The sequence below is a fragment of the Kogia breviceps genome, chromosome 15, assembly GCF_026419965.1.
Source record: "Kogia breviceps isolate mKogBre1 chromosome 15, mKogBre1 haplotype 1, whole genome shotgun sequence".
NCBI classification, from domain to species: Eukaryota; Metazoa; Chordata; class Mammalia; order Artiodactyla; family Physeteridae; genus Kogia; species Kogia breviceps.
The window spans coordinates 80,679,635-80,692,154 of record NC_081324.1 but is presented as its reverse complement, the minus strand read 5'-3'; the positions used below and the strand labels follow the sequence as shown (position 1 = coordinate 80,692,154).

The 12,520-nt window shown below is 46.4% G+C and overlaps 2 protein-coding genes across 7 annotated transcripts in view; one reads left to right on the top strand and one right to left on the bottom strand.

The window, feature by feature from the left end:
* BRAP (BRCA1 associated protein) overlaps positions 1–3,916 on the bottom strand; it is a 31,218-nt gene extending 27,302 nt beyond the window's left edge. The window contains exons 1-3 of the mRNA XM_059040812.2: positions 3,580–3,916; positions 1,189–1,350; positions 316–514 (exon numbers count right to left, since the gene is read on the bottom strand). Coding sequence (XP_058896795.1) covers positions 316–514; positions 1,189–1,350; positions 3,580–3,661 — 443 coding nt within the window. The 5' untranslated portion in view covers positions 3,662–3,916. The remainder of the gene's footprint in view (positions 1–315; positions 515–1,188; positions 1,351–3,579) is intronic.
* Positions 1–12,520, top strand: part of ACAD10 (acyl-CoA dehydrogenase family member 10) — a 68,389-nt gene that overhangs the window by 22,504 nt on the left and 33,365 nt on the right. For 2 of the 6 annotated variants that reach the window (XM_067014726.1, XM_059040804.2), the window contains exons 1-2: positions 3,896–4,034; positions 8,554–8,753. In XM_067014726.1, coding sequence (XP_066870827.1) covers positions 8,567–8,753 — 187 coding nt within the window. In that variant the 5' untranslated portion in view covers positions 3,896–4,034; positions 8,554–8,566. Of the gene's footprint in view, positions 1–803; positions 972–3,895; positions 4,035–4,054; positions 4,323–8,553; positions 8,754–12,520 lie in introns of those variants that run through there. The other 4 variants (XM_067014725.1, XM_067014722.1, XM_067014723.1 and 1 more) reach the window with 3 other exon arrangements.

Below are 12,520 nucleotides of genomic sequence, written 5' to 3'. Positions count from 1 at the left end.
ATCATTTAGAATTTTTCTTTTCTTTTTTTTATCTTCCTTCCTTTCAATTTCCCAATCACCTGCATGCCTACCTTCTCAGAGAATATTTTCCTAGGTATTTTCTCAAGTGAATCTACACGATTCTTTCCTAAGAAGCTTTGACCCAATGTATGAGATTTAACCATATATAAAACATCTAAGAATTCTTTAACACACAGTATATCAAAGTACTATCCCTTTGAAGCTTAAAATACCCACTTCCCTTCAGGGCAAGAGATTTTTCTCTGCCCTATGGCAAAAAACAGACAAACTCAAAAGAGAAAAGGATTTTCTTACTTTGTCTTATATAGATGCATAATACCATGAACTATTTCAACGGAGGGATTTCCACTGAAGAACGAAATCTGGTCTGGAAGCTGTTTGGATGGAGAATCGGGAGCAGTGTTCATGCCTTCTTTACTTTGATCTTTACTTCTCTGTGCAGTGGGTGATGCTTCTGAAGATTTCCTGTCTTCGCCTGTAGCTTTCAGCTCATCTTTCACAAACCAAAAATTGGATTATAAACTGATAAGAAATATGCTAAAGGACCCTAATCAGATGAAAACTTTGAGTAGAAGAATAAACTTTGGAAGAGAAACTGTAATGTAATGTAATGCACTAAGAACTACATTCACAGAACAGCAGAGCTGTGGGGGCATCTCAGCTAGGAAGTGCTCTTCGCCCGCCCCCCCGCCCCAAATGTCATTAACACCCTCAGAGACTCAACAGTGGCCTTTACATTTAGAAGTACCATAATAAGGCAGGTGTCTTCCATCGTGCACTCCTAAGTGGGATAAATATTCAGGGCTGTGAAGTTCGAAAACCAAACCTACCAGTTCTCCACGCTGGAGATGCAATACACTTCCATTCCCCTGGATGGAATGAGCTGGCAGAGCAGGAGGAGTCACAACATGTCTACCTGGATTCAACATGATCTGCCCCTGACCTATGTGGTAAGTAGCTCTCCTCACTGAGCACAGCTGTCAACCTAGCTTGTTAGGATTGACTTAGGAGAAATATTTAGAGAAGCTGAAATGCAGCCTAACGACCTCATGTAAGGCACAAAGGCAGTAAAAGATAAAAGTATGTTTCATTGAACACTGCGTATAAAACCGACAACCGTGGGTTTACGTTACAAAAGATAGTCTTCTAGGGTTTTAGGAAGCATACCTGGGTTGGCCTTCATGGTCTCAATGATCATATCTGTCATTTCTCGACGGCCAAGATGCTGATGTATGATCGCTGCTTTCTCCCCTGGTGATTTCCCTTCTAAACAGGCTACAGCTGAAGCTAGTGTCTTCTTTTTGATCTCCTCATCAGACATTTCCCCGACTAAAGAACACATGAATGATTAATACCTGATAATAAAACAAGTTCCTTCCTACTCTCAATGTATCCATCCATAGGTTTTCCTTTTCTCTCTGCTGCCCTCCCCCAAGACTGTAAGATGCCTTTGCAGTGGCCATCTCACTTACCTCTGGGGCTCCTGCAGTGCCTGACAGTCAATTAATGCCCGGTGCAATAAACTCAGCAATGCAGGACTGCTCTAGTGAAAACCAGGCACTTTAAAGTAAATGAACGAGATAAAAGCTTTGAGAGTGATTATGCTCAGATGAACCAACATTTTAGTAACACCTATAGAGTGAAACTGTGTGTTGAGCCCCAAATGAAGGCATCAAGTCCACTAATAAACAAAAGTTTTAAAAACTTTTGGGGGTAGTCTTCTTAAACACCCTTATGTTATCATGCCCTGGAAATCCATGATCACTGTCTTAAATCACTAAAACACACAAAAATGGAAAAGGAATTTGGAAACTCGACTGGAATATCCTTAATACAGGCTCTGTCAGAGCAGAGATCAGGCCTGTCTTGCCCATCACTGTATCCCTTGCACTTACAGTGTCTACCACACACTGGAAGCTCTTTAAAGATCTGTTGAATAAATTAATGAATCAATGACTGACCCACGTAGAAGTGTATATGTGGCCTATGTCGATTTAGTTGACTTTCAGAACTCAGTAGCCTATTAAATCACATTCAATCTTTAATTTGCAGCTTCAAAACTCACATACTCAGGGAAGTTTCCAATGACACCATCCCTACCAGCCCCAGGCCCCTTCCCCAAACCAAACACATACTCTTGTAATAGCTTTCCAAACTCTTTTTTCCTTTCCTTCACCACATTTGTTGTCACAGTTGTAATTCTACATTTATTATTACTTTTTAATTAATTAATTCATTATTTTTGGCTGTGCTGGGTCTTTGTTGTGGCGTGCAGGCTTTCTGTAGTTGTGGCGAGCGGGGGCTGCCCTCCATTGCGGCGCGCGGCCGTCTCGTCGCGGTGGCTTCTCTTGCTGAGGCGCACAGGCTCTAGAGCGCAGGCTCAGTAGTTGTGGCGCACGGGCTTAGCTACTCCGCGGTATGTGGGACCTTCACCGACCAGGGCTCGACCCCGTGTCCCCTGCACTGGCAGGGGGATTCTTCACTGCGCCACCAGCGAAGTCCCTGCGTTTATTTGGTAATTATTTACTTCATCTGTCTCCATGAACTGAACTGCTGGTGCCATTAAAGCAAGGACCACATCCCTTTCCACACACAACTAAGGCTCCAACAGAGAGTGAACATTCAAAAACTTTTTGGGCCTCTCACTGTCGCGGCCTCTCCCGTTGCGGAGCACAGGCTCCGGACGCGCAGGCGCAGCGGCCATGGCTCGCGGGCCCAGCCGCTTCGCGGCATGTGGGATCTTCCCGGACCGGGGCACGAACCCGTGTCCCCTGCATCGGCAGGTGGACTCTCAACGACTGCGCCACCAGGGAAGCCCCAAAAACTATTTCTTGAACGAATGCTGTTGTTAGGTAATTGCTCGAGGTCCAAGGAGCAGAGCCACACCTGCATTCCCCGCTGAGGCGGCTGTGTGGCTGGGAATGAAGAGCTCAGACTCTCAAGTCCAGCTCTCCGAGGTAGAATACCCGTTTTGCCACTGACAAATGATCGTGGGCAAGGCACTTAATCCCTGGGCTTCAGCTTCCCAGTTCTGTAAAAAGGTCATACAACCATCTAACTAACAGAGGTATATGAAGATAATTGGAAACTGCACACGAAGTGTTTAGTACAGTGCTCGGACACCAGAAGTGTACACGTTTTAATTACAAGTATAACTACCGCTACAGGGCGCTTAAATAGTCTTTCAAAGAGGAACGATTTAATTAAACCAGGGGCCGTCAGCGAGCTGGGGATTCCGTCTCTGCCTTCACAAATCGTAGAGGAAACCAACTCGCACAACTCGGCCCCAACCCAGGGCGGAGAGAGCGACGCGCCAAATATAAACAGAGTCCCGATGGGGAGGCACCAGGAAGGAGGGACCGGGAAAAGCTTCCCAGAGGTGACATCTGGGAAGACCTCCTAAGGATGGAGGGAATGAGAAGGATCCCAACCACCTCTCGGCTTCCTCCTGAGGCGAAAGCCCTCGTCGCGGCCCTTCCTCGCACCCGGACTCTGGGAGGACGAGCCCCCGGGGCCCAGGCGCGGACTACGGGGGAGGCGGCAAGGCCGCGGACTCACCAGCGGCGCTGAAGCCGAAGCCGGTGGGGACCGGCGAGTGTTCTGCGAGCTCCAGGCGGATGACAACCAGTGACACACTCATAGGGCAAGCGCTGGTCGGCGCGAGCCCCGGCGGGCTCAGGCGAGGCTGGGAGACGAGCCGTGAGGCCGAGCGGCCCGGGCAGCGCCGCCGCCGCGCCTCTGCTCCGCCGCAGCCGCCTCAGCAGCAACAGCAGCTCCGAGGGCCACCCTCCGGGGCACAACACCCTCCGCTTCCGCCTCCCGGCAGCCGTTCCTGACCCGTGAGGTTACGCATGCTCGGATCAGCGCGCCCTCTGATTGGGTGCGGGGGCAGGCACGTGACTGGCGTGTCTGCGGGGAGGTGAGCCTGCGCCCCTCGGGACGGGATCTCGAAGAGTTCGTGGAGGTGGCACGTCACTGGGATACCGGAAGCTGGGCCCCCAGTAGGCGAATCGGTGGGTGTGCTCCCAGACCCGAGTTAGCCTGAGAGACCTCGCCGTCATCCCAGCTCATCTGACGGCGAGGGGTCTTTGGCTCCGCGAGGTCTCTGAATTGTCCGCGCCCTGCAGAGAGCTCTGGCCTCTTTTTGTCCTGTTTGATCTCTCGATCTAGACTTAGGCAGGGTTGCTTTGTGTCAGCCACGCTTTACAGACAGGTGCGCTGAGGCTCAGAGAGTTGAATACGCTTCTGTGAGGACCCATCGGGAGTCGGGACTCGATTGCAGGGTTTCTGATTCTGTTAAGGTATGGCGGTGGGCTGGTTAAAAGCCCAAAGCTGGAGATACATCTGGGTCCCACTCCCTGCCCCATCTTTTCACAGATGTGTACTGAGGGTGAATGAGATGAACACGCAGTTCCTGTTATTATTGAGTAGACCCTGTTCACCTGTTTTGTGACCTTGAGTTAGATTTTGCGTAAAATTGGGATAATATCCCTATACAGCTGTGATGATGAAGAGTAGAGCCTGTGGCTCTATTTACATCAGTTTTTCTGAGAGTCAGCATTCTTTCCAGTACCTCAGACTGCCTTTAGCATGTAGACATGGAGAGCCAGAGTCAATACATACATGGCACATATGTGACAGAACGCTGTTCTAGGTATATGCTACCATTACATGTAAGGCATGTCACAGCACGTCGTGGACATGTGTAGGTGTGTGGACTGTATGTGCATATAATGTGACCAAATGATATTTATAGCTTGTGACTGCACCCTATGAATTAGTTTCAGTATACACTGTTTATATCAGTGTTTCTCAACCTCTGCACTATTAACATTATTGGACTCGATAATTCTTTGGGGTGTGTGTATGTCCTATGCTTTATAGGATATTTAGCAGCAACCCTGCCCTGACCCACTAGGTACCAGTAGCATGTCCCAAGTGGTGACTACCAAAAATGTCTCCAGACATTCTCAAACGTCCCCTTGGAGCCAAAATTGCCCCCACTGACCGTCTGATTTATTTTGAAACTGCATATGCCATTTGCACCTGCTATATGTGTATAATATATGAGACCTCATGAAGTTTTTAAAAAATTATTTAAAAATTTTTTTGGCCACGCCACTTGGCACGTGAGATCATAGTTCCCCAACCAGGGATCAAACCCGTGCCCCCTGCAGTGGAAGTGTGGAGTCTTAACCACTGGACCTCCAGGGAAGTCCTTTATGTGAACTTTTTAATAGTATATTACAGTAGTAGATAACATTTAATGGTGTGCCAGGTACTAGAGTGCTTTACATACTTTATCTTATGTAATTGTAACAGCAACTTCATGAGACAGGTAATATAACTGTTCCCATTTTAACGGAAGAGGAACCTGAGGCTCAGAGAGAGCCACTTGCTCAGGATCTCACACTTAGCAAGTGGCAGAGCTAGACTTTGAACCCAGGCAATCTGATTCCAGAGCCAACACTCAATCTCTACTAAACTATCTCTTTAATATGTGGAAACATACACTATGTGTGCATATTTATGAAAGCATAGTTTAGATAGCAAATCTGCATCATCATGCTGATCTCATTCTGAGACACAGAGAGAAGACATATTCTTTACGGTGGAGGAAGAAAATGCCAGTTCCAGAGAACTAGAATTATTCTCGAGATGGGCAAATTGGGCTTGTTACACTTCTTTGTGGCTGCCAACCACTATGCCTGCCCCCTGTGTTCCCCTATTTTCTTTTTTTTTAATATTTAAATTTCATTTATTTATTTTTGGCTGCTTTGGGTCTTCGTTGCTGCGCACAGGCTCTCTCTAGTTGTGGCGAGCAAGGGCTACTCTTCTTTGTGGGGCGCGGGCTTCTCATTGCAGTGGCTTCTCTTCCTCCGGAGCACGGGCTCTAGGCACGTGGGCTTCAGTAGTTGTGGTACGTGGGCTCAGTAGTTGTGGCTCTCGGGCTCTAGAGTGCAGGCTAAGTAGTTGTGGTGCACAGGCTTAGTTGCTCTGGGCCATGTGGGATCTTCCCGGACCAGGGCTGAACCCATGTCCCCTGCACTGGCAGGCGGATTCTTAACCACTGTGCCTCCAAGGAAGGTTATCCCCTATTTTCTGATTCATCCAGTTTATTCATCCTTCCAGCTCATGTTTCTACTGAGCATGTGCTATGTGTCTAGACACCATGCTAGGTCCTAGGGGATGGATATATACAAAGATGAAGTAAGATAGGTCTTTCCTTAAGGAGCTGGTAAGTAGAGGAGCAGATAGAGTTGAAAACAGGAACTATGTGATGGGGTAAGTGCCCTAGTGAAGGTATGGGGAAGAAGCAATGAGAGTGGAAAAAAAAAAAGTAGTTTCAGAGTCTTCCAGGAAAAAGAAAGACTAGCCTCTCTAGAGGAGGAAAAGCTGAGGCTGTGATGTAAAAAAGAGTGTAAATTTACCAGCAGATAAACAGGTGAAGACATTCCAGTCAATGGGCATGTGCCACGGAGGTACCAGGAGGTATGAGAAATCACAGCGCTAACCTGCTCCAAAGAGAGCATTGGGAAGTGGCCAGAACAGAACTATCATCTCTAGTTGGAAGGAAGAAGCAACATAGTCGTGGGAGCATTGCCCACTTATCCATTAGCAGGATTACGAGGAGGACAGTGTCCTCAATGAGGATGAAAGTCAGCCCTTTAGGTCCAGAGACAGTTTTCATCTCTGTTAAGCCCTCACAGAGAATGTGTTGACACTTTTAGGAGCCTATAAATAAATTTCTCCTTCCACCACTAACTTTGGCCATGGTGTAGGAACGTAGGTAAAACCCAAAATGCAAATCAGTCTTTACATTTTCCATTTCACCATTCATGCCCCAATCCAGCAAATTTCCAATTACATAAGAAGCACATTATATCATCTTGAACATTTGCTTCTTAAGAATCCTTTCTTTAGGTGGCTGTCTGGCCAGATGCAGTTATTTGATACCTTAATAAAGAATGGCATCACGAATACTTCTAAAAAAAAAAAAAGAATCCTTTCTTTCCTTTCTTTAGGGATTTCCCTGGTGGTCCAGTGGTTAAGACTCTGCGCTCCCAATACAGGGGGCCGGGTTGGATCCCTGGTCAGGGAACTAGATCCCGCATGCCGGCGCTAAAAATTCTGCACATCGCAATGAAGATCCCACACGCAGCGCAGCCAAATAAATAAAAAAATATTTTTTAAAAAAGAATTCTTTCTTTAGAATCTTACAGAGTTTATTTAGTCCTTATGGTGGCACTGAAGTGACTCCCATGAACAGGCAGGCTGTCTTACCAACCTGTTTTGCTCTAACTTGCTTCTTAGTAAGCTTTTTAACCATGGACATCGCATGAGAAGCTTCAAGATTTTCAAGTGGAACTGACTGCAGATAGAGTTTGGTTTAATTATTTTGGTTTTTTCCCAGGTTTTTATCTCAGGCTTACAGAAAAGTTGAAGAATAGTACAGTGATCTCTCATATACCCTTCATCGTGTACCCTTCACCAAGACTGATCAATTATTAACATTTTGCCACATTTGATTTATGTCTATACATGTTTATATATCGATATACATGTGTACCTGTTATGTGTATTTTGTTTTTTTCCCCGAACTTTTTGAAAGTAAGTGTAGAAAAGAGGCAATGGAGAACAGTCAGGAGGACATCGCCCTGCTCTGTAGGAGGGGTGATGGTGTGGTGGCATCGCGAGTGCTAGGAGGAGGTGGGTACAGGGCATCCTGCTCATTGGTCTCTTCTGGTAGCCAGAAGAGGTTTCATGAAGGAAGTGACAGGTAGACTACAGCCTAAAGGGCCATTTGCAATTAGCCACATAACAGATGGAAGGGAGCATTCAGGCCAAGGAAACACCATACTCGAAGGCCTGGCAGCAGGAGGAGAGCATCACATGTTTGGGGAAGCTGCCGTGGACCTGAGTGTCCCGATCACCCAGGTTAAGGTGAAGTACGAGGGAGAGCTGGGGCTGAAAGGGGAGAGGCAGAGCTCAGAGGGCCTTTTCAGGCAGGTTAAGGAACTGAGAGTTTACCTGGAGGCCAATGGGGAGCCATGGGAGGTTTTAAATGGGGTTAGGATATGATCAACTTTGCAATCTTGAGTGATAACTGGTTGAGGAGTGAAGAAAGAATGAGGTTTGAGAAGAGGCGGGGGACCAGCTAGGAGGCCATTGCAAAGGTCCGTGGTTGAGGTCACGCAGTGAGAGTGGAGAGAGGTAGATGGAGAGCTTCGGGAGGAAGGATGGGCCACGCACAGCACCCGGAGCGGAGGCGTCTGGCTGGAGGACTGAGGGAAGTCGGGGTGAATCCAGTTTTCCAGATTGGGCGGCTGGGAGGACGGTGGAGCCCTTTCCTGAGCCAAGGAACATAGGCAAGGAGTGGTCAGGGAGGGCGGAGATACTGCGTTCCGCTCTGGTGGCGTCTGAAGCACTGGTTGGAGGTCAGAGGAGGTGTGCAGGTGCCACGCTGAACACCAGGGTGGAGGTCTGCTTGGAGGCAGTGACGGCAAACTGTGGCCTGTGCCCTCTCCGCAGCCTTGGCCCCAACATGTGCCTAAAGCGGCTTTTGCAGTCTGCACGGCTCCAGCGGGCTTGGAGGGCGGTCTTCGTGAAACATGGCCCGGGCAGGCACCGGGGAGCCTGGCGACGGACACATGCTGGAGGCGGCACCTACAGAGCAGTGATTTTTGACATGGGCGGAGTTCTTATTCCTTCTCCAGGGAGAGTGGCTGCAGGTGAGCTCTTCGTTCTACTTCACCTTCGGAGACTGCGGTGGGTAGGGGTGGGGGAAAGGAGTGTGGTGAGGGCAGATGGCAGTGTGTCCCAGTGGGTATTATACTTGCTCTTGAATCAAATTCCAAGCAACAGTTAGTGGCTGAGTATCTTGGGCAAATTCTTTAACTGCTCTGAGTCTTGGTTTCCTCACCATTAAATTACGGCTAATGATAGTACCTACCTCTTGGGGTTGGAGGAGGGTGAAATGAGATTATTCATGGAGAGCGCTTGATTAGCAGGGTGAGTGCTTGGTTCATCTGAAATTCTCAATAAACTGATGATCTGCTATTGTTGTTGTTGTTAACGTTACTGGTGGAATTTAACTACCTTTCCCTGAGAACTACTTCTGAATCCTGAAATCCTCTCTGCCCCACCCTCCCCGCTTCGATCAGAGCCTTTCCTTTTCCACCAACCTCCCTTCTAAACCCGCTTTTGCTACTACAAGATCAAACCTCTAGGCTCAGATCCTTCCTTTTTCAGCCCCTCCTGGTATTACCTTTTTACGTACTCAGTTCAACTGACTTAAGTGTGATTTGTTTGGCTTGAAGTGTTAGAAAACCTAACAAAGCAGTGACTGAACCGAGAGTGAAGTTCATTTCTTTTGCACATGAAAGTCCAGGTACGTGGTCTGGGCCAGTGCGTTGCTCTGTGATGCCAGCACCCTGGGCTCTTTTCATTGTGTCGCTGTGCCGTGAATGCTCTTCATTTCCACTTTGACCACATGGGTCAGGCTTGGCTGCCTCCCTTTCTGCCATCACATTCCCATTCTAGCCAGCAGGAAGGAAGAAGGACCAAACAGCTGTCCCTGTTCTTTTGACTTACTGTGGTTGCTGATTGGGCAGTTTTCTATGCTAAATCAACCCAACGTCAGGTTTTCTGTGCCCCTGGTTGCAAAGTTAACCAGCTCTGCTAACTGGTTAGGTGAGTTTTTTTTTTTTTTCAGCTGCAGTTGAGCCCTCAGCCTCTCTATTCCTCCACTCATATTCCTCTTGCATTCACTGCAGGGCTGTTCCAAAGCCCCCCACCGGAGCCATCATACCTCCCCAGACCAAACCTTCATACTTGGCACACAGCCAAGTCTCCTTTTACAGAGAACATAAAGATTACTTGGCAGGAATTTTCTCAGCCTTCTCCAGAATATCTTGAGAACCTATTCACTCCTTCCCACTGCCACTGCCTCTACACAAGTTCGATTCCTAAATTCTCCTGCCTGTACTGGCACATCAGCCCCCTAACTCCTAACTCTACCTCTGGCCTTCTGGGTTTTGCACCACCTTGCACACAGTGCCTGGAACTGCCCTTCTGAAACACACAGCTTATCCCTCCCCTCTCCTGCTTCAAATCCTTGAGTGCCTGCATTTTTTCACTTAGATTAAAACCAGAAGCTCTACCTGGCTCCAGGGCCTCTCACAACCAACTCTCATGTCCTTTTGTCACACCATTTCCTATGTACGCCCACATTTCAGCTACCTTGGACTGCTTGATGCTCTTTAAACTTGTCAAATGTATTTATACTCCTGTGCCTTTGCAAGTTCTGTTCTCTCTGATCAAAGCTACCCTTCCCTGCCTCCTCTGCCTTTTCAAATCCTGCCCATACTTTTAAATGGTATGTTATTTAGCAGTGCCTGGAATCTTTGGAGCACTTAGTAAGTCTTGTGGTTGTTGTTATTATTGACTTGTGTTTTTATTTTATATTTATAATGTTTTTGCCATACCAAGATTTTCACTTTTGATGTCATCAAAATCATCTGTGTTTTTCTTTATGGCTTGCATGTTATGAGACTAGGCTAAGGAAATCTTTTTTTTCTTCACGTTCATAAAGATGTTGCATATTGTTTTCTAACTTTTAGAGGGTTTGTTTTTTCTGATTTGGGTATTTAGTCTGTTGGGAATTCATTTTTGTGATGGTGAGAAACAGGGATTTAATTAAATTTTTTCTATACGGAAACTCAGTTATGCCAACCTCATTTATTAAATAGTTGGTGCTGAAAGGATATTTTAAAAAATACAAAGATATGCTGTATAGCACAGGGAACTCTCCTTCACTTTGCTGTATAGTAGAAACTAACACAGCGTTGTAAAACAACTATACCCCAATAAAAATAAATAAATAAATAAAAGTGCACCTAAAAAAAAAAAGACAAAGACAAATTTCTTACTGTCACCTCCACCCCTCCCTGGTCATTCCTAGGCTTCATTGGTTATCACTGTGAAAAGTTTGTTTATCCTTCCAAAAATTGCCTATATATACATGAGTGTGTGTGTGTGTGTGTGTGTGTGTGTGTGTGTGTGTGTATACACACTGTGTCTACACAGATTGGGTCATACTGTACACACTGTTATGTACCTTTCCTTTTTTCTGACCCAGTAGGATATCTTGCCAAATTTTCCACATCAGTAGGCATAGGTCTAGTTAAGGGATTAGCAAACTTTTTCTGTCAAGGGCACTAGATGGGCTTCACGAGCCATACAGTCTCTGTATGTCTTTACTATTGGAGCCAGCAACAGCCATAGACAATAGTAAACAAGTAGGTTTGGTTGTTGTTTTTTATTGTTCCAATAAAACTTTATTTACAAAAACAGATGGGAGACAGATGTGGCCCCCAGGCCATAATTTGTGTATTTAAAATGTTACACTCCATAGAGGTTGTATTTGTTTACACCCCCATCAACAGCATATGAGAGTGCCCCTTTCCTTGCATGCTTGCCAGCTCTAAGATCCTAAAAAAATGCTCTAACTTTAGTTCTAAAATTAAAGATGTATTATTATTTGGATTGAGTTTTTTAAGTCCTGTTATTCTCAAAAGACATACTGAATTGGTCACATTGGTGATTTCTGAAGAATGGGTTTGCTTTGTCATTTAACTTTCTTTTTTATACCTTTCTATATTGTCTGAAATATTTTCAATGCACAGGTACTACATTAAACAAAAGATATGTGCTAATGTATATTATTGATATATCTTAGATATAATTATGAATGCTTTATATATTTTTGCCCCATAGCAGGTATATTATACAAAGAGAAAACACCGTTGTACAGGGCTTCCCTGGTGGCGCAGTGGTTGAGAGTCTGCCTGCCGATGCAGGGGACACGGGTTCGTGCCCCGGTCCGGGAAGATCCCACAAGCCGCGGAGCGGCTGGGCCCGTGAGCCATGGCCGCTGAGCGTGCGCGTCCGGAGCCTGTGCTCCGCATCGGGAGAGGCCGCAACAGTGAGAGGCCCGCGTACCACAAAAAAACCCACAAAAAACAAACAAACAAAAAAACACCGTTGTACAAAAAAAAGTCACCCTTGTCCCAGTGTTCCCAGTGTACACAATAATAATCCATCCACTGCCTTAGGTCTTTATGGACAGAATTTTGTTCTTTATTTCTCAAAGACAGCGCCCCCAGGTGAATGTTTCCGTGAGCCAGCTACACTGCTATGAAGGTTTACTACGGTTTACAAAATGAAGGGCTCGTTTTGGAGTGCTGTCAGAATCTGCTTCATTCCCTAACGCGCTTCCTTACCATGTGCCGGGACTGTCTGAGTGACCTAATAGATATGAACCAGCCAATGAGAGGCCAGGGAAGAAAATTCGTACTGCAGTGTCCAGAGTTATCTCAAGATGGTGGTACAGACCTGACGCTTGGCACCAGTGTCCCCTCAGTTACACAGATTATTATTGCTGTTCCCTTGGAGGTCCAAGCTGAGATTTTCCATTTCCTGAATTTCTCTGAATTCC